At 40.5% G+C, this 20,553-nt stretch overlaps 1 protein-coding gene across 3 annotated transcripts in view; it reads right to left on the bottom strand.

Annotated features, from left to right (window-relative positions):
- VPS39 (VPS39, HOPS complex subunit) overlaps window positions 1-20,161 on the bottom strand; it is a 51,285-nt gene extending 31,124 nt beyond the window's left edge. Inside the window, exons 1-8 of one of the 3 annotated variants that reach the window (XM_021712946.1) lie at window positions 19,919-20,092; window positions 9,360-9,425; window positions 5,695-5,727; window positions 5,144-5,208; window positions 4,784-4,826; window positions 3,475-3,569; window positions 1,791-1,889; window positions 1,282-1,374 (exon numbers count right to left, since the gene is read on the bottom strand). In XM_021712946.1, the coding sequence (XP_021568621.1) occupies window positions 1,282-1,374; window positions 1,791-1,889; window positions 3,475-3,569; window positions 4,784-4,826; window positions 5,144-5,208; window positions 5,695-5,727; window positions 9,360-9,425; window positions 19,919-19,991 (567 nt within the window). In that variant the 5' untranslated portion in view covers window positions 19,992-20,092. Of the gene's footprint in view, window positions 1-1,281; window positions 1,375-1,790; window positions 1,890-3,474; window positions 3,570-4,783; window positions 5,017-5,143; window positions 5,209-5,694; window positions 5,728-9,359; window positions 9,426-19,918 lie in introns of those variants that run through there. The other 2 variants (XM_008059447.1, XM_021712949.1) reach the window with 2 other exon arrangements.
- Window positions 20,162-20,553: the final 392 nt, after the last annotated feature.

The raw sequence follows: 20,553 nt of genomic DNA, 5'->3' as shown, positions 1-20,553 counted from the left end.
TTAAAAACAAATACAAGGAAGCACTCCCAAAAAACCAGAAATGTCTCCTGGAGGGCAGGCCTCTTATAATATAGGCTTCCCTCATTAGGTGAGTGTTCTAGAAAGCCTTTGACATCAATGTACTAGCTAGCATTGTTGTGAGAGGCTACATTCCACTTCACCGAATTTTAAGGGGGAGAGTCTTTCAACACACTTGCCCATTTCATGATGGGTGATTTACGAGCACAAAAATGGCATGATTCACATGCCCCATCCTCCCTATCCACGTGATCTCACCTAAGCAACTTTTTTTTGTTTCCTAGGATTACAAAAGTCTTCAAAAGAAAACGTTTTGCTGATGTGAAAGAGGTAAAACAAAAAATGGCAGAAGTACTAAAAGTCATCGAAATTAATGAGTTCAAAAACTGTTTTGAGCAGTGGAAAAAGCATCTCAATAGGTGTACTGCATCAAACGGAGAGTACTTTGAAGGTGACTGAAGTCTAAACATGTAAGAATAAATACACAGTTCTTAGTAAATAGATATGGGGTGTTTTAGACGCCATCCCCTCAAATACTAAAAGATTTTAGGGGGCAGGAAACTAAAAATCTTAAAAATACTTAAGCTGGGTGTGGTGGCTCATGCCTGTAATCCCAGAACTCTGGGAGGCCAAGGCAGGAGGATTGCTTGAGACCAGCCTAGGCAACATAGCAAGGCCTCATCTCTACAACAAATCAAAAAAATGAGCCAGGTGTAGTGGTGCAGACTTGTAGTCCCAGCTACTCAGGAAGGTGAGGAAGGTAGAGATTCCTTCAGTCCAGGAGTTCAAGGCTGTGGTGAGCTGTGACTGTGCCACTGCACTCTAGTCTGGGTAAGAGTGAGACTCCAACTAAAAACAAACCAACCAATCAACAAACAAAAAAAACCTAAGCTTTTAAAAAATTAGTTTAAAATTTCTGAGCACTGAAGCCTTAGATAGCAGTGTATGATAATGTAGTTGGACAGAGACAAACAGCCCTAATTAGCTGTCCTAATAATTATATCCACACTATGAATAATCATTAGAGAATTAAAAGTTGACTCCGGTTTAAGCTACAAAGATAACTGATTTATGAAAAATGCTAAGAGCATGAAAAATAACTAAACAATAAACAATAAATCCTGTTTAAAAACCCTGCCAAAACTTTACTGAAGGGGCCTCTTGACCTGTAGTTCAGAAGCACATAATCATCTGCCCAAGGTAAATTCAAAATAATCTTCCTCAAGGTGAACTGATGATATTTGCAAAATAATAAGGTTTTACCCTTATTAGGTAGTAGTCTCTCTTGAAACCCACACAGATAGAATTTTCACACCATGCCATGGACTTGGGCACGTCTGGTACACTGAAGTCCCCCTGAAGAAAGACAGCAAGAGTTCAATTGAAAAGATGTTAAGGAAAAAAAAACAGGACCTTCCTGTTATTACAACTCTATTCTGCAAAATAACCCTCACTCTCACCTGAGCTCAGTTCTCTAAGCACAAGGGCAAGAAACTACTCTTAATAAAAATGTAAGTCACCTATCAACTGACAAAGTGCTTTTGGAAAAGGTGAAAACCTATTCTTAAATAAACCAATCAGCAGAGATGTAGAATTACAAGTAGGCATGAACAAGCTCTCATGAGCCTCATACCAGAGTATTCATTTGGGGGGGAATCTATAAAACTGGGCTCTGGAACTTCACTAAAACTGAACAGGAAGTCTTTTAAGCTGTGGATCAACTACAGCAGCAGCTTCCACCCAACCCATGGATCAAGCACAGTAGCCTTTACCTGCAATTCATGAAACTCCCTGTCCTTCCAGAAATAGAGCTGCAGCTTCTTCTTCACTGCCACACACATCCGCAACACCTCCTCACCAGTCTCTGTGTGCTGAGAAGAGACACCCAGAGCAAATGAGGATTCACATCCAGTGATTCTCCGTAACTGGGTAACAACTAGGTGAGAGATTTTCTATCCTGAAATGACTACTAACCTGAAAATCCCCTATAGTATCATCATGCCAGAAAAGCTGAGCAGAACACTATTCTCAGAGATATAATAATTTTTAAAAATTGGCTGAGGAATACTTCTTCTCTAAGGGATGCCTGCCAAAGACCCCAGCAGCAGCAAAACACACGGACAGTCACAATTCAGACGGGAAAATCCTGGAGCAGACTCTCTCCTACATAGTTCCTGCTTTTTTTCCTTAATTGTTTCTTGCTCATGGCTGTCAACACATGCTGGGTCAGGGATCAGCATGTGCTGGTGGCAGCATGACCATTTTCAATCCTTTAAAGGAGTGGGTGAAAGAAAATTTCAAGGTTGGTCGTGGTGGCTCATGCCTGTAATCCCAGCACTTTGAGAGGTGTAGGCAGGAGGATCACTTGAGCCCAGGAGTTCAAGACCAACCTGAGCAACATAGTGAGACTTTGTCTCTGCAAAACAATTAAAAAATTAGCTGGGTGTGGTGGTGCATGCCTGCAGTCCCAGCTATTTGGAAGGCTGAGGCTGAGTCCAGGAAGTCGAGGCTGTGGTGAGCCGTGATCGTGCTACTGCACTCCAGCCTGAGTGGCAGAATGAGACCCCGAGTAGAAAAAAAAGGAAATTCCTAAGCATAAAACAATGCATTATCACCGTAGACCATAAAAGTTAAAAAGTGATCAGAGCTGAGTAGAGGGATGAGGCAGATTTTGAAGACTGTAAGGATAATGAATTGGCAAAAATAAGGAGAGGTATCTTTTCTAAACAATGAGAAGTCCCTAATGACAAAGACCACAGTGATCTGTTTAGAACAAGAGTCAATTTAATGTCCTACAATTATGTTCATGATACTGTTTTGATCTTCCTTTCTCACTAATGGTTTGTCTATGACAAGTGTTTTTACCCTTGGTTAGTCACCTCCTGCCATCAGTACCAGACTCGCATTAATTCACACACAGAAAATAAAAACGTTTCAACTTCACATCAATTATCAAGAGGAAAATTTCTCTAATAAAACCTAAGGGGAAAACTTCTCTAAGAAGTTCTAATTTCCGCCGGGCTCGGTGGCTCAGCCTGTAATCCCACGCCTTTGGGAGGCTGAGGTGAGTGGATTGCCTGAGCCCACGGGTTCGAGATCCACCTGGGCAGCGAGACCTCATCTCTACAATAAATAAAAAAATCAGCCGGGCATGGTAGCGCATGCCTGTAATTCCAGCTACTTGGAAGGCTGAGGCAGAAGGATCGCCGGAGCCCAGCAGGTCGAGGTTGTGGTGGCCGGGAGCGGCCACTGCACTCCAGTCTGGGCGACAGAGTGAGACTCCAACTCAAAAAAAAAAAAAAGTTCTAATTTCCCTAATACAATCAAATATTCTCTTTGAAGTCTCTGCTGGGTTTGGGTCATCAATGTCATTCTTCCCACCTAATGATAGAAACGGTATAGAAATGACCATATTGATTAAAGCATAAAGCCAAATTTCAACTTGGGTACACTTACCTGGAGGTCACATGTGAACAGTGATGCTCCCTTTGCCTTTGAAACTGTGGTGATTTGTTGAAATGTCAACAGGTCATGGACATAAATGTTATTTTCTGTTTGGGAGAGGATGTAAAAATATCATTATAAATGATCATAATTCTCTAATGTAGTAGCCACTTTCAAGACAAAAAAAGTAACTGTGTAATATTTAGAAGATAAAATGGCAGATGTTGGTTGAAGGTGTACCAGTATAAACATTTAAGATGTCACTTGATCTTCTAACTTGAATATTTTGCTCCTTAAAAATTTGGGAAACTTAAGTAAAAAAGATCTTTCACTTCCAAAGCATTCTTATACTCTGTCCTTCTCAAGTCCAGAAATTGATGATCCAATATTTGTACAAGAAATGGCTTTCAAGGCTACTTAAATTAGGAGGTTCTGATTAGCAAAAGGACATCCCCTGTGGATTTTGTACGAACCCATGGCAATGATTTTTTTCCTAGCAAAGCAAGCAAAATTGTAATTTTACCTAGGCCTTGTACCTAGTTTTAGTCAGGAAGATTTTGTTACTGTAAAATGTTTATCTGTGGACCTAGGAGCTAAGTTTAAACTGATTTTACTATTTGGGCCCTAGGCTGAAAAACAGTGTGAGGCAAGCCTCTAGTCCTCTGCTTGTAAGAAAAGGCCTCATTGGCTGCTTTCAATGAAACCATGTTTTTTCAAACAAGACCCTTAACAGTCTGGCCCTGATCTGTCTCTTACCTGGTATCCCATCACTCTCCACCACATATCCTTCGTCTGGCCACAATGAACTACTTGCCATGCATTGCCGTATTTCAGAGCCTTTGTTCAAGTTTTTCCCTCTACCTAAATACTCTGCCTACCTCTCTTTCTAGAAATTCTAATCATTCACCAGACATCATAGTCCCTCTCATGACTAAGATCATGCAACACTTTTTATAAATTTCCACTGAAGCTTACCACATTATATCATGATTACTTTCTGTCATTTCAGTCTCCATAATCAGAATATAAGTAACAAAGAGCAACCATGCCTGAACTTGGTATCACCAATGTCTAGTCCAGGATTTTCACAGAATAGGGCTCAACAGAGGTTTGATTGATTATTGAATGAAATAAAACTTCCTGGACTGCAGAATTCAAGTTTATGGAAAATGCCATTGCCTTTATTTATCCACATACCCTACGGTATCTGGTTTTGGAACATGTCAGTTCATTATTAAGTAATTACTAACAAATTAACCATGAAAGAGTTAATTAGGTCACAGTTTTTCTTTTTAGGCACAAACACAACTTCTTTTCTTACCTAATAAGCTGACCAGAATCTTAAACTGGGAAACCACATGGATCTGGAAAACAGCGTATCATTAGACCCAATAACATTTCTGACAAGGTTTAGCAAATGTTCATTTAACAACAGTATTAAAAAGGGACTAAAGAGCCTATTCCAGGGTCAGGGGATCTGACTTAATTTTCTGTGGAATCACAATTTCTGCTTACGAAGAGAATCTTAGGCATACAATACGTGGGCAGAGATCTCTGCATAAATGGAAAGACAGAGAAGAGGATTAAAAGAGTTAATAACTTTTAAACATGATCAAAGTTCTAGATTCACAGGGGCTCATATAAGTCAAATATTCTTGTAACAACTGCCATCACTGCCTACCTGCTGAATCTTTTTGGAGAAGTTCTTATTGGATTTCTCTAGTGTCACTTCAAACCTGTTGCAACCTATGGAAAATAAATAAACACTGGCAGTTCCAAACACAGGGGCACATATAAAAACTACAACAAGAACACTGCTCCATGGTGCTTGCTTATATAAATCTTTCAAAGTTACTAAAAGACTAGAAGTCAGAGATCTGAAAGAGCCATATTGAACTTAGTAAGATACTTTCAGCTCCAATTTTAGAACAGAGGGCTTCATGCACCTTCACTCGGCATTAGCAGAAAGGATCACACCAAGTGTATAATGAAGCTGCAGGGTACTTGTGAGTCTGCAGGTACAAAAGAAGTACCTTGGCAATGTGTTCTACAAGGAAGAGTATAAAAAGTAATAGTCAAATATGAGAGCCCAAGCAATGAAACCCAGCCCAAAGCATCTGTAGGTTTAGACCACTAATTTCCAGCAGGTACCCTATGTCCTATATCATGGGGACAGAGCAAACACTTAACCCCATATCCAGAGCTAAAGCAATTTAATGTATCTACACTTACTACCACTTTCAGGAGATGCTACATCTGCTGGTATTATTGCAAAAAAGGGGAAGAAAGTTACATGTCATAAAAACATTTGAATTCAGCCTTGCTAGGGATGACAAAAATATTCAGGCTCAAAAGTCACCAAAGAGTCAAAATGAGAATAATTATCATAACAACAACAGCAGCTATCATTAAGTAATATCTAGATGCCAATAACTAATGCCAGTGGTCAATCTTATACTTTGAGTGGATCTTTTACTCATGCATAATTTTTAAACTTCATGCACTGGTCATCCTTAAAAAATATTGGTTCACTGCATTATACAGATTTTCCCAATGTTGGCACATTTCATTATGGAAGACTTTTTAAAATTATACTTATTGTCACCTCCAATCTAATTAGAAAAAAAAAACAAACCTTTAAGTATGGAGAAGCAGTCAAGCTCATGAGAGTGGACACAAGTTTTCCATAATACTAATTTTCTCTTGAAAGTTCTAACTTCTGCCAGGAGTAGTGGCTCACACCTGTAATGCCAGCACTTTGGGAGGTGGAGGTAAGAGGATTGCCTAAACCCATGGGTTTGAGACCAGCCTGGGCAACATGGCAAGACCTTGTCTCTATAATAAATCAAAAAATTAGCTGGGCATGATGGTACACGCCTGTAGTTGCAGCTACTTGGAAGGCTGAGGTAGAAGGATCACCTGAGTCCAGCTGGTTGAGATTGTGGTGGCCGTGAGCAAGCCAGTGCACTCCAGCCTGGGTAACAGAGTGAGACTCCAACTCAAAAAAGAAAGCAAGCTCTAAATTCTATCACTCATAACAAATACTTCTAGTTGTTTAAAGTAACAGCTTCCTTTTGTTTGCTTAAAAAAAAAATCTGCCAAATATTCAAATGGTCTGAAAAATCATAGCCTGTCAATCATTCTTTCAAGCAATGTAATACTCGATAAAAAAAATAGCTGTTTAGCTTATAACTCCAACAATCACACAAGCACTTTTCCCTGAAACAGCCATCAGACTTCATGCCTTGGCACACAGCATAAATGTGTTTACTTAATTTACATATATTTCCCATTATATTACAGAAAATTATTAAAAACATGCGTTACCAAAAGTCAAAATATAATAAAGTTAATAACTTTTACTGCCGAACAAAGAATATTCTAAAGTAAAACTAGTTTTAATAAAAAACAAAACCAGCCAGGCGCTGGACCATACACCTGTAGTCCCAGTTACTAAGGAGGCTAAGGTGGGAGGATTGCCTGAGCCCAGGAGTTCAAGGCTACAGTGTGCTATGATCACTTGTGTGAGTAGCTATTGCACTCCAGACTAGGCAACATAGCAAGATTCCATCACAAAACAAAACACCACTAAGAGCACACAGTAAGAATAACACCATGACTGCCAGTACAGTTTGATACCACTCTTGATTTGTGTTCAGAGGCTAGCAGTTTTAATTACTATTCCTTTTGCACCTTCACTGCAAATGTCAATATGGTGAAAAATAAATAATAATAATGTTTTAGTGTTACTGTCAACTCAGTCTCGTCCGTGTGGGTCCTCTGAGGGACTCTTGGGAACCCTTAGGGGTCTAGAGAGCACATTTTAAGAACTGCTGCTCTAGAGTGACAGGACCACTGCAATAAACCCAGTGTTGTTAAGGTCTTAGATACAAACTAATCTAACTCCTCTCTTCAAGATAAGAGTAGAATAAAGTCTAGAGATGTTTTCTGAGCTCAAAGAAGAAGGCTCAGATCAGATCAGAACCTAGATTCCCTAGCCCTAGTCTTTACTTGACACCTTACTATCCCTTTCATTTCCTCAGAAAGACAGTGTAGGCACAGTCCTATCTGGATTTGGAATATCTCAAATTTAGAAACAAAATTAGTCCTATAGCTGATTCACTGAGGCCCAGGTCTATTTCTAGCCCACGTTGGACCAGAGCTGGGTCAGAACTAAACTGTTCACTAGGTTATAGGGAGAAAGGATGTTTCTTAAGCTTTCAAATTAGAGTTTGATTTCCTAATTATCTAATGTAGGTTAGTATTGCTATTCAAGTTACCTATGGAGAAATGGCAGCCCAGGAAGATAAACTAACTTGTCAAAGGTGACATGGTAAATTGATCACAGGGCAAGGAATAGTCACCATCAGGGTGCCAAGTCAGATTAACACTAACATTACCAGTTTGGGTCTACACTGTGTTGAAAGAGTCACTGATCCTTCAATGAGCCTAGTCTAGGTTTCAATTTCTCACCACTTATATCTGAGCCCAAAGTAGAGATTCAAAAACAGTTGTTGAATGCTGAATAAGATTCAAGGCAAGTTTAATTTTAAAATTATAGACCAGGTAGACATCACAGAATGCAAATATTCTGGTTATAGGAACCAGAAATTTAAAGCAAAGATTAGCAACGTACTACACATGGGCCAAATTAAGCCCTCAGCATGTTTTTGCAAATAAAATTTTACTGGAACACAGCCAGACTCATCATTTACATATTATCTATGGCTGTGTTCTTGCTACAATGGCAGAGTTGAGTAGTCATAACAGAGATTTTATGAACCGTAAAGCCTAATATTTACTCTTTAGATCTTTTTGAAACAAGTTTGCAGACTCGATTTAGAGGAAAGCTGAAAAACTAAGAAATGAAATAAACTCTCTATTTTGTTTTCTAGTTTCTCTTCTTACCCCACCACAGAACCTGACCAGGATACCTTCCTCTTTCCCTACTGCAGCAGTAAAATGCCTTCTTCCTCAATATTGCGCCAAGTTCTTTTTTTTTGAGTTGGAGTCTCACTATGTCACCCAGGCTGGAGTGCAGTGGCACACTCATGGTCACCCCAGTGTCAACCTGCTGGGCTCCAGCGATCCTTCTGCCTCGGCCTTCCAAGTAGCCAGAACTACAGGCACAAGCTAACACGCCTGGCTAATTTTTTTATTTTTATTGTAGAGACGAGGTCTCACCAAGTTGCCTGGGCTGGTCTCGAACCTGCAGGTGCAGGCAATTTACTTGCCTTGGCCTCCCAAAGTGCTGGGATTACAGGCTGCATCACCAAGCCCCGTCATAAAAGTTATTCTTTAACAGAATAAATTTCAAATACTCTACAATATTATTGATAAAGTCACATAGATTTGAGCTTTTTTCAAAGTCCTTCCAAGTCTGTTATTGCATCTGCCCCCAACTCTGTGAGACAGATACTTTATGGAAAAGAAAACTGATGATGGGAATAACCTGCTCATAATCACATGGCCTAGGAGAAGTAGAAGTGATTGCAAATCCAGGTCCTCTCTTACTAGTCTACTCCTCATAAGTTAATAAGGTCGTTTAAATTAATGGTTCCTATTCTTTTTTCCTACCACCACACCATTTATACAAAAATCTTACTCCTATCAGTAATATTTATATACAGTGAGTCTCCAAGAAATGAGGAGAGAAGGAACATTCAGCAACCCCTTCCAGAAGGGAAATACAATTTGGAGGAAAAAACCCACAACAAACCTAGAGATCCTTACATTTCTCCCTATTTTCCCATTGTGTTCCCTCCAACCCTAATCCCTCTTTTAGTGGTACAGGAATCACTGATTTCACAGTTGTATACTAGTTGACTATGAAAACTTATCTTTTTGCATGAGCAATAAACTATTTCTTTCTTGGTTCTAGAAAGTCTGCCACTTACCAACGTCCTTCCGAATCCTATAAAGAAGAAGATGTCCTTGCTTGGTTCCCACAAGAAGCCATTCCTCTGGAAAAGAAAAGAGCTGTCAATCAGCTGTAGTATAACTCTATTTCTTTAGTAGGGACTTATAATCAAAAAATCAAAGTGTCAAGAAAATGAGTTGCTTTCAACAGCAGGTATTTTGCAAAGCTAAGAAATGTTTATATGCAAGAAATGTTTGAGACGCTACCAATCAAAAAATATTAATTGACTAATTAGTAGGCTAGACATATTAGAGAATAAAAAATGTTCCTGGCTTAATTATTTCAAAATTTAACTGAGATATAAGACTTTTTCATTTTAAGATGAAAAGATTAAGATTAGAAAAGATTGCCAGGTATAGTGGTTCATGTCTTTAATCTCAGCACTTTGAGAGGCAGAGGTGAGAGAACTGGTTTAAGACCAGCCTGGGCAACTTGGCAAGACCTCGTCTCTACAATAACTAAAAAAACTAGCCAGGCGTGGTGGCGCATGTTTGTGGTTCCAGCTACTTGGAAGGCTGAGGCAGAAGAATCTCCTGAGCCCAGTAGGTCAAGGCTGTGGTGGCTGTGAGCATGCCACTGCACTCCAGCCCGGGCAACAGAATGAGACTATAACTAAAAAAAAAAATTAATTAATTAAAGATTTTTATTTTCCATTATTTACATATTTTTATTAAGATACTATTTTTTGTTCTGCTAAAAAGAATATGAAAGTTTATAAAATCACAAGATGGACAGTACCAACAGTCTCAGAAATAATAGCTAAGAGGTATCCTTTGAAGGTTTAATGATTTTACTTTAGGGAAGATAAGTTCCATAGCATAATACGCTTACAGAATTCATTATCTCAAAAGATAGTCTAGCAGATAATAATAACTGCTGATAAGAATATGAAGAATGCTCATATATTGCTGGCTGAATGTAAAATGGTACAGGTGCTTTGGAATATACAGTCTGGCAGTTCCTCAAAAGGCTAAAAACATTAAGTCACTCTAGGACCTAGCAATTCAACTCCTAGGTATATAGCCAAGAAAACTGAAAATATATGTCTACAGAAAATTTGTTCACAAATGTGTTATCTGTGATGACTTAAAGGTGGGAAACATCCCAAGTGTCCATTAAAGTATGAAGTTAACAAATTGTAGTAAGTCCATATAATGAACTATTAGCCAGCCATTAAAAGGAAGAACTGATATATGCTACATCACGATGAACCTAAAAACACTATGCTAACTGAAAGAAGCCAGACACAAAAGGTCACATGATTCCATTCATATGAAATACCTGGAATAGGCAATCCATAGAGATACAGAAAGACTAGCAATTGTTCTGGGTTGGTGAGCTTGGGGGAAATGATAAGTGAATAACAATGTGTACTGGGTTGTTCTGGGGTGATAAAAATGTTCTAAAATTTTTTTAATATTCTAAAATTGATTGTGGTGATAACTGTATAACTTGAATGTACTAAAAACCATTGAATTGCACACTTTAAATGGTCAAATTGTATGGTATGTGATTTACTACATAAATAAAGCTCTTGTTTTTTGTTATTGTTGTACTTTTAAAGATGGTCTAGGCCAGTGGGTTTTTTTTTTGAGTTGGAGTCTCATTCTGTCACCCATGCTGGAGGGCAGTCATAGCTACCCCAGTGTCAACCTGCTGGGCTCCGGCAATCCTTCTGCCTCAGCGTTCCAAGTAGCCGGAACTACAAGGCACGCTACCATGCCCAGCCAATTTTTAATTTTTATTGTAGAGATGAGGTCTCGCCAAGTTGACTACGTTGGTCTTGAACCCGCGGGCTCGGGCAATCCACTCACCTCGGCCTCCCAAAGTGCTGGGATTACAGGCTGAGCCACCGAGCCCGGCCAGCCAGTGATTCTTAAACTTTAGTATGCATCAGAATTATTTGAGGGCTTGTTAAAAAAACAATATACTGGGCCCCGCCCCCACAGTTCCCGATTCAATAGGTCTAGAAGTGGGCTCAAGAATTTTCATTTCTAGCTAGTTCCCAGGCGATGCTGATGCTATTGGTTCAAGGACATTTTGGAAGGCAGTGGTCTAGGCTAAAAATAACAAGGCCCAGAAAAGGTTTAAATAACTACCCTGACAAATCCATATTACATCATTCAGGGAAGGTAAGTATATACGGAGAACTCCTCGGTTTTTTTATAACATAAAGGTCATTCATTCATTTCTTTCATAAACTCGCTTGATTCTTGAGCCTCTGTAAAATAAAATATGGGATAATGATACACAAAGATAACCTTTATTGAGCATGTGTTGTATCCCAGAAAATGTTAAGCAGGTATCACATGCTATTTCACTAGTCCTCACAACTATCCTATGAAGTAAGTCCTTGTTTTAAATTCCCATTTTATGGATGAGGAAGTTGAGACCTAGGAGATATATCATATGTCCAGAGTCACAGACATGGCAAGTGGCAGAGTTGGAATTCTAACCCCAATCTGTCTGACTCCTAACCACATGCTGTGTTGCACTTTTACTAAGGCATCTCATGTCTTAGTAATGCCTGTCAGCCAGCAGTTGTCTGAAAGGCAGCAGGTATATCTATAGAAATCGGTCAGGATCCACATTTTTGATTCACAGGATCAGGAATATTTCTCCAAGATAATGTTCTTAATTATCCAGAAAAGGATAATGATTCTGTTTTCTTTAATTTGGGGTCTTTTTTTTTTTTTTTGAGTTGGAATCTCAATTTGTTGCCCACACTGGAGTACAGTGGCATGCTCACAGCCACTGCAGCCTCAACCTGCTGGGCTCAGGTGATCCTTCCACTTCAGCCTTCCAAATAGCTGGAACTACAGATGCATGACAACATGCTTAGCTAGGTTTTTTTTTTTTTAATTGTAGAGAAGAGGTCTCACCAAGTTGCCCAGGCTGGTCTTGAACCCCTGGACTCAGGCAATCCTCTTTGTCTGCCTCCTAAAGAGCTGGGATTACAGGTGTGAGCCACCACAGCCAGCCTGATTCTGGGTTTAAAGGAAAGGCAGGACACAGAAAGTAAGACACTATGTGCTCTTAATGACATAAGTTGAAATCAGAAATAATCATAGCTCTAATGAAATGTTGGAGATGTATGCTGGAGTAGAACATGGGAAAAAAATTTTTTTTTGAGACTTTAAAAATATTTATTACACTTGTTTCTAGAAATGACAGAAAAAAATTGGTACAATTATGTTATACAACTTTGGGAAGGCATATTTATCCTTTCACACCAGAAAAAGTTTTATGTAAAGCCAGAAATGGAAACACTCAGGCAGAGTAAATGCTGCTGACAGAAGAAGCCCTTGTGACTTTCTGAAGTTTTCTTCTCAGCTGTTTTTTATTTTTGAGCAAATGCTAGTGCAGTGGAAAGAGTTCTGGACAGAAAAAGAACTTAGAGTCAAAAGTAGACCTTAACTAACAGAAGCAGCTACACACGTTTACATTTTTGTTTGTTTGCTTGTTTTGAGTTGGAGTCTCACTCTGTCACCCAGACTGGAGTGCAGCAGCCATTCCTGGTCACTGCAGCCTCGACCTGCTGGGCTCCGGAGATCCTTCCGCCTCAGCCTTCCAAGTAGCTGGAACTACAGGCACACGCTACCATGCCCAGCTAATTTTTGATTTATTGTAGAGATGAGGTCTCGCCAAGTTGTCCAGGCGGGTCTCGAACTCACGGGCCCAGGCAATCCACTCACCTCGGCCTCCCAAAGCGCTGGAATTACAGGCTGAGCCACTGAGCCCGGCCTACATTTTTTAAAAAGGGTCTATCAATGCAACTCTCCTGCAAGGCATGATCATATAAAGGCAAAAGCCAGCGCAACAGAAATGTCGATAAATGCTGACCTGAATCTGGTACATGAGTTGGATAGTGGCAACTATTTCTGTGTTTCTAAACCAGTGGATGTTTTATTACTGTTTAAATCAGCATGGATACTATATTTATAGTCACAGGTGGGAGCATGCAAATTATTTATCCATAGTCCAGATTTGTTTTGCTGCATTTGCACTGAAAATGCATTGTGTATACTTCATAGATATGTTAAAAATTCCTGCTGTTTTTCATGAATGTAGCAAAACTGAAAATTGCTACTTTGTAAATCAAAGTTCTTTCTTTTGAGTTGGAGTCTCATTCTGTCACCCAGGCTGGAGTGCAGTGGCATGCTCACTGCCACAGCAGCCTTGATCTGCTAGGCTCAGGTGATCCATCCGTCTCAGCCTTCCAAGTAGCTGGAACCACAGGCATGTGCCATCACGCCCAGCTAATTTTTTGATCTTTATTGTAGAGACGAGGGCTTGTGTTGCTCAGTCTGGTCTCAAACCCGTGAGCTCAGGCAATTCTCTTGCCTCCGCCATCCAAAGTGCTAGGATTACAAGACATGAGCCATCATGCCTGGTGTCAAATTCTTTTTAAAAAATATTATAAAGCTATAGTAAAGCTGGCATTTTACTGTGATTTAAGCAACAAAAATTCCATTTTCAATGTCTGCTATGTAAAAAGTACTATTTTAGCCGGGCTTGGTGGCTTAGCCTGTCATCCTGCTCCTTTGGGAGGCTGAGGTGAGTGGATTGCCTGAGCCCGTGGGTTCGAGACCCACCTGGGCAGTGAGACCTCATCTCTATAATAAATCAAAAAAAAAAAAAAAAATCAGCCGGGCGTGGTAGCACATGCCTGTAATTTCAGCTACTCGGAAGGCTGAGGCGGAAGGATCGCCGGAGCCCAGCAGGTCGAGGCTGCGGTGGCCGGGAGCGGCCACTGTACTCCGGTCTGGGCAACAGAGTGAAACTCCAACTCAAAAAAAAAGTACTATTTTTAGAGCTTCATTAACAGGTATCACAATATTGAGCAATTCAATAATACTAAAGTTGATTTTTAGGATACACACTGATATTTCACATATATATACAAAATAAAGTGATAATTTTTTAAAAATCACTCATAACATACATAAAAATCTATAACCAAAACAAAAGGCCAACATAATGTTCACTATCTTCCCATCCTTGCTCCATTCTGCCCCCCAAGCCTGTCAGTTCCTCTTTTATCTTTTTTAATAGCCTCAGCTTCCTCCCAAGTCTGCCAAGGTCTATCAATTTCATCTCTAAAAGAACCTTATGACAGCCCCCTCCCTTAAGAGTTTTTCCAGGAACCCCCTAGAATAGCTTCAACTGGTCTCTCTCCATGCATTCTTTCATGTTTGCTATTCATTCTCTCAGAGCAGATCTCTGATGCTGTCACATTGGGGCTTAAAAACTCCTATGAAGCTGCACTATCAAAGTATGAAGTCAAATTCCTAAACCCGACAGTCAAGAGTCTATTTTCCATTTTTATTCAAATGTTCATTTGCCAATAGATTTTTTTTTTTTTTTTTTTTGAGTTGGAGTCTCACTCTGTCGCCCAGACTGAAGTGTAGTGGCCGCTTCCAGCCACCGCAGCCTCGACCTGCTAGGCTCTGGCGATCCTTCCGCCTCAGCCTTCCAAGTAGCCGGAATTACAGGCATGCGCTACCATGCCCGGCTGATTTTTTTATTTATTGTAGAGATGAGGTCTCGTTGCCCAGGCGGGTCTCAAACCCGCGGGCTCAGGCAATCCACTCACCTCAGCCTCCCAAAGGCATGGGATTACAGACTGAGCCACCGAGCCCGGCTGCCAACAGATTTTTTTAAAAATCAAATGTCTACTCTACTGGTCATAAAAAGGAATCATAGATTAAATTCACTTGAAATTTAAAAAAAAATGTTTAACTGAAATTTTATTTGACCCTTCACTTTCATTTGGAGGTGCTGAGAAAAAAATGTATTTCTCATATATGCAAAGCATTTGTAACAACTTTCTTTTAAATATTAATTAAATATTTCTTTTAAATACTCATTCCTAATCCTCAAACTTGTAAAGTTCAACAGTACATCATCCAGATGTGCTAATGGCACAGAGCGCCTGACTCATGTTGGGTCCTCCACTCTCTAGGATATGTTATCACTTAACACAGCTGTGCATGCACAACACGCACAGCATGAGGTGGACAGTCTCTTCGGAGACTTAATACAGTACTACACAACAGAAAATGGAACACACTACACAAACATGAAACACACACACACAGCCAAGTAGAGTCAGCCCTAGAAAATCCCTGATGGCCTAATCCTGAGCCACAAGGTTGGACTTAATCCCTTCTGGGAAATAAGGCTGGGCCCTACTGCTAATAATTACCTTAACGAAGCTCCATCTGACAGTACACTACTGGCCACTGTAGGTAGTAGTCACCTCTCTTTGGGTCACATGGCAAAGAACAGTATTTCTCAAAGCATAAGCCAGTTAGCTACATTTAAACCACTTGGACTTATTAAAAATGCACGCTCCTGGGCCCTGCACATGGAGATTTTGATGAATGATTCTGGGGTGGTACCCTGAAATCTGCATTTAAAATTTTCATTCTATGAAACATTTATGTAGTTAACATAGCCAAAACTATAAGAAGTCTAGCTTTTATCACTGTCCATTCTATCCTGTCCTTTCTTTTCCCTTCTGCTATAGGTATCGTTTTAGTAATTTTTGGATTATCCTTCCATTGTTTCTCTGGAAAACAAGTAAATATGTATGGACAATACAGATATACAGACATAAGTGTATTTTTAAAAAAATATTTGTCCTCAGAGCAACCAAAAGTCTACATTTTTAAAAGGTTCTGAACATACATTAAAGTTTGGGAACCAGGCTTCAGAATCAGCCATGATTTACTGGACATGTGACCTTGGAAATATTTCTTAAATTCTCTAAGCTCAGGTCCTTCCTCTGTAAAATGGAGAGGTGGTTATTTCATAAACTGCCTAATACAGATCATTACTTAATAAAGGAAACTGATTATCATTATTATTCATATATTTAATTGATCATATAATCATTTCATTAATTAAACAAATATATAATGAACACCCATTGAGTCAGGAACTGTTCTAGGCACCTACAGCAATATACCAAAGTTCCTGCCCTGAGGGAACTTATATTCTAATGTAGAATGAGAGAGACAATAATAATTAAATATACAAAATATCAGTAGATGGTGACCTGTGATTAGAAGATAAGGTTAAGAAAACAGCACACTGGTAGACATGGCAATCTCTTCTATTTAGGATACTTAGAGAAGGTCTTGATGATTTAGGTCTCATTCTGTCACTCAGGCTCAAGTGCAGTGGCACAATCACCACTCACTATAGCCTCGACCTCCTGGGCTCAAGTGATCCTTCCACTTCAGCCTTCCAAGTAGCTGGGATTATAGGTGTGCACCATTAGGCTCAGCCAATTTTTTGATTTTTTTTTTTTTTTTTTTAGAGACAAGGTCTCGTTATGTTGCCAAGGCTGGTTAGGTGACATTTTAGCAGAGATCTGCATGAAATGAGGCATAAGCCATATATACTAGGGTGAGAGAGTGCCAGGCAGAGGAAATAGCAAGTGCAAAGGCACTGAGGTAGGTCTGTGCTTTGTGCATTCATGAAATAACAAGGAAGACTGTGTGACTGGTCTCAGAAAGGAGTATGGCGTAAGACTACAGGAAACAGGGAAGTAACCAGGGCCTGATCATATCAGATGTTGCCAGACATGATGAGGACTTTGGAAGTTACTCCAGTTGTGATGTGATACAACTGGAGGGTTTTGAGTCTCTACAAAAATCTGAAGTGATCAGATTTAGACTTCCAAATGTTCATTCTCTGTAGATAGAAAACTGAAAATGGTACAAACACAGGTGAATCAGAAGATTACTACAGTAATTCAGATGAGAGATGATGGTGCCTTCATCAAGAATAGTAATAGTGGAGATGGAGAGAAATGACTGGATTTTAGAGTTATTCTGGAAATAGAGCAAATAAGATTTGCTGATAGATTGGATGTTTTGTACAAAAATGAGAGAAGTCAAGGATGATTCGAAAGCTTGTGCCCTTAACCAAAGAAGTAAACAGAAATGCCACTTGCTGAGATGTGGCATACAGGAGGAGAGGTGTGTATGGGGGGAGTGAAATCAAGAACTGTTTTGGCCATGCTACTACATACCCAAATGAAGATGTTGAAAAGGTAGCAGGATATACAACTTTGCCATTTAGGAATAAGTCACCATCATTGTGTTCTCATTTCTAGTTCCCAGGAGCTAGAGTGTGTTGTCTCTAAGACACCTTTCAGCTCAGATATTATTCAGTCCCATATGACCTGGCTCCTGGAGGTTCCTAGATGAACTTCCCATCTAAAGGTATAATGTATATAAAAGGGGTACAATAACTCCTCTACATACCAACCTTCAAATTACGAACTTTAAAGGTGCACATCTGCTTTTTTTTATGCATTATTTCTTTCCACCAGGAGTCAGCATAGCTCATTAAATTCACACAGTTGATTGTATCAGGTGGGTACCTAGACTAACTTTGTTGGACTTAAAACAAATTGGACTTACAAATGCATTCCCAGAACCAAACTCATTTGTATGTTGAGGACTTCCTCCACTGACTAGAAATAGCAATAACTATTGCTGCTAAAGTCTGGAAATAAAGTACTTTTGCGGCAGGAGATCTCTTTTAGCCCAGTATCTACCATAGCACCCTAGGAAGCAAAGAGCATTTCTCCTGTTTGGTGGGTGATCAACACAGGCCAAAAGCTACCTACCACTTCAAAACTGTGTTCCTGAAAAGCACAGGTACAAGGAATCTTTACTGTGACAAAGTGGAGCTGATGAGAGGTTCTAGGAAAAATATGTACCATTGTCCAATAGGGGATCGGAGTCAAGGATTCTGCAAGCTAAGTCAAGTGTGGCAACAACTGCATGCATCCTTTGCAAAAGCCTATGTCCTCAGCCAAACTGGGTATCTCCCCTCAATGTTGCAATGCTAGGCAGCATAAGTCTCTAGTATCATTTATCTTGCGTGATACTCTGTTCATACTTCTTTGTCTCCTACTACTGATTGTCCTAGGAGTACAGGCACTGTCTCTTTTTTTTTTTTTTTTTTTGGTTTTTTTTTTTATGAGTTGGAGTCTCACTCGGTCGCCCAGACTGGAGTGCAGTGGCCGCTCCCGGCCACCGCAGCCTCGACCTGCTGGGCTCCGGCGATCCTTCCTCCTCAGCCTTCCGAGTAGCCGGAATTACAGGCATGTGCTACCACGCCCGGCTGATTTTTTGATTTATTGTAGAGATGAGGTCTCGCTGCCCAGGCGGGTCTCGAACCCGCGGGGCACTGTCTCTTAATCATCGCTGCATTCCTGAAAGGATGGCCCATATAGACATCTAACACATATCTGATGAATGAATCTCTCTGTGAAGAGTGTCAAATCTTTCATTTTTTAAAATTTCTTTTTTTCTCCTTTATTTAAATTTTTATCAAGAGCATCTAATAACACTAATTAAGGTACTCTTGAGATGTCTGAAGGAAGTAGGATTCTCTCCTTAACCTAAAGGACTAGAACAGCTTACTGTGGAGGTGTGATCTTATAGAGGCCCAGAGCTGTGAAAGGAAGGGGGATATACGTTCACATGAAAAGCTGCAGTGAAAGAATCCCACTGAAGAGGTCATGAAAAACTCTGCAAGGATGGCTAGGTGACACTGAAGAGATGCTGCACAGGATGGTAGCCACCACCAAGATTCCAGGAGGCCCATCATGGGTACCTAGCTCAGTACAATATCTGATTAAGGTTCCTGAGTGACCTTTTAATGTTCTTTGATTTCTAGGACGTAAAGATTAACGGGAATGTTTGAAATTATTTGCTTGGTCTTTGGGGGCTGTTATTAGACCAATCACTCATAGATAAAAGCTCACACAATGTTCATATTTAAGAGTCAAGACTCCTGGAACCTTCATTGCACTTCAGAGTACACAAGAGATGACACTGTCTCCTGCACTAGTCAATCCCAAAAGGACTATGCAAATTTTTATGGGTTAGGTTTCATGAACGTCTGGAATGATGCTCTTCTATCTTCAGAATTAGGTAATGTGAGCACTTTGGATATAAAGTAATCAACCACTTGGCCAGATTAAGAGGCTAGAGTAGCTACATGAGTTACCTTCAAGAATGAGAAATTCATGAGGAATGATCACTAAGTGGGGGACAGCATATGATGTTAACTTGCTCAATGCCCCCAAAAAACCAGTGTAATCTTTCATCTAGAAAACAACACAGTAATCTGAACAAGTTCAAGTCCCTGGCACGCTGAGAACTTCCCAATGATTTGCCCCTCTAAAATGAACACTTCTTGGGAATCAAAACGGGTCAAAGCGAGCACAGTTTAAAAGGCAAGCTCAACCTCCAACTCCGCACAGAGTGCAAAGGCAAGTGGAATGTCTTTAAATGACTGGATACCTAGGGATAAACTAAGCAACCTCACAGACATCGCTGTCTATAGCCGGTAGTCACCTCTCTGTCCTGCCTCACCCCAGGTCCCTCTTGGGCAGCATCCGATCGAAGCCCTCACAAATGAACGCCTGTCCACGTCCCCGGCCTCGCAAAAGATCCGGGCCGCTTCTGCGCTGACCCCGCCTCGGCCCGCGGCCCCTCGGCTCACCCCAGGCAGCCAGACAGTCGATCTGCAGAGGCAGCTTTTCTAGAATCGGCACTGGCTCGAAAGCGTCGTGCATGGCGGCGAGGAGAGAGTTGCCGCCGCCGTCTCGCCCCAAGTCTGCCGGACCAGGTTAGGGTCCGGGACAAGGCTGGGGGAAAAGAAAACCGGGATACCGCCCGGAACCCCACTACAGATCCTCCGGCAACACAGCCATCGCCACCCCGACTTCCTGCTGGGTAAGCCCGCCCCTTCCGCAGTCGAAGCCCCGCCCCTTCCTCCCTGGCTCCCAATGTACTCTCAAGGAATTCCCTGGTCCCTAGGTTTCCTTCGTCGGCCTGGCTCCGCCATCCAGAATAGCCATGGGCTTAATAAAGGAGGAAAAAGTTCGAAGAACAGTTTTAAGCAATGAGCGTGGTGGGTAAGAATTCGGGCTTTGGCATCAGACTGATCCGAGAGAAGACCTGCTAGGAATCTTAATTTTGGAAATTAGCTATATCGTTTAGGAAATGAAATCTTTTCAAGGGCTTACTTCCCTACTCTGCAAAATAATTTTACTGTAGTAAATTTCTATGACCTGGCGTCGTGAGCGCTTAGCAACACCTAATACACTTCAAGCTCTAAATAAATTGTAGCATTAG

The sequence above is a fragment of the Carlito syrichta genome, unplaced genomic scaffold (genome assembly GCF_000164805.1).
Source record: "Carlito syrichta isolate Samal-C Ts95f unplaced genomic scaffold, Tarsius_syrichta-2.0.1 Scaffold91562, whole genome shotgun sequence".
In the NCBI taxonomy this organism is placed as follows: domain Eukaryota; kingdom Metazoa; phylum Chordata; class Mammalia; order Primates; family Tarsiidae; genus Carlito; species Carlito syrichta.
Note: the sequence above shows the minus strand (reverse complement) of the source record. Positions and strands in the feature narration are given on the sequence as shown.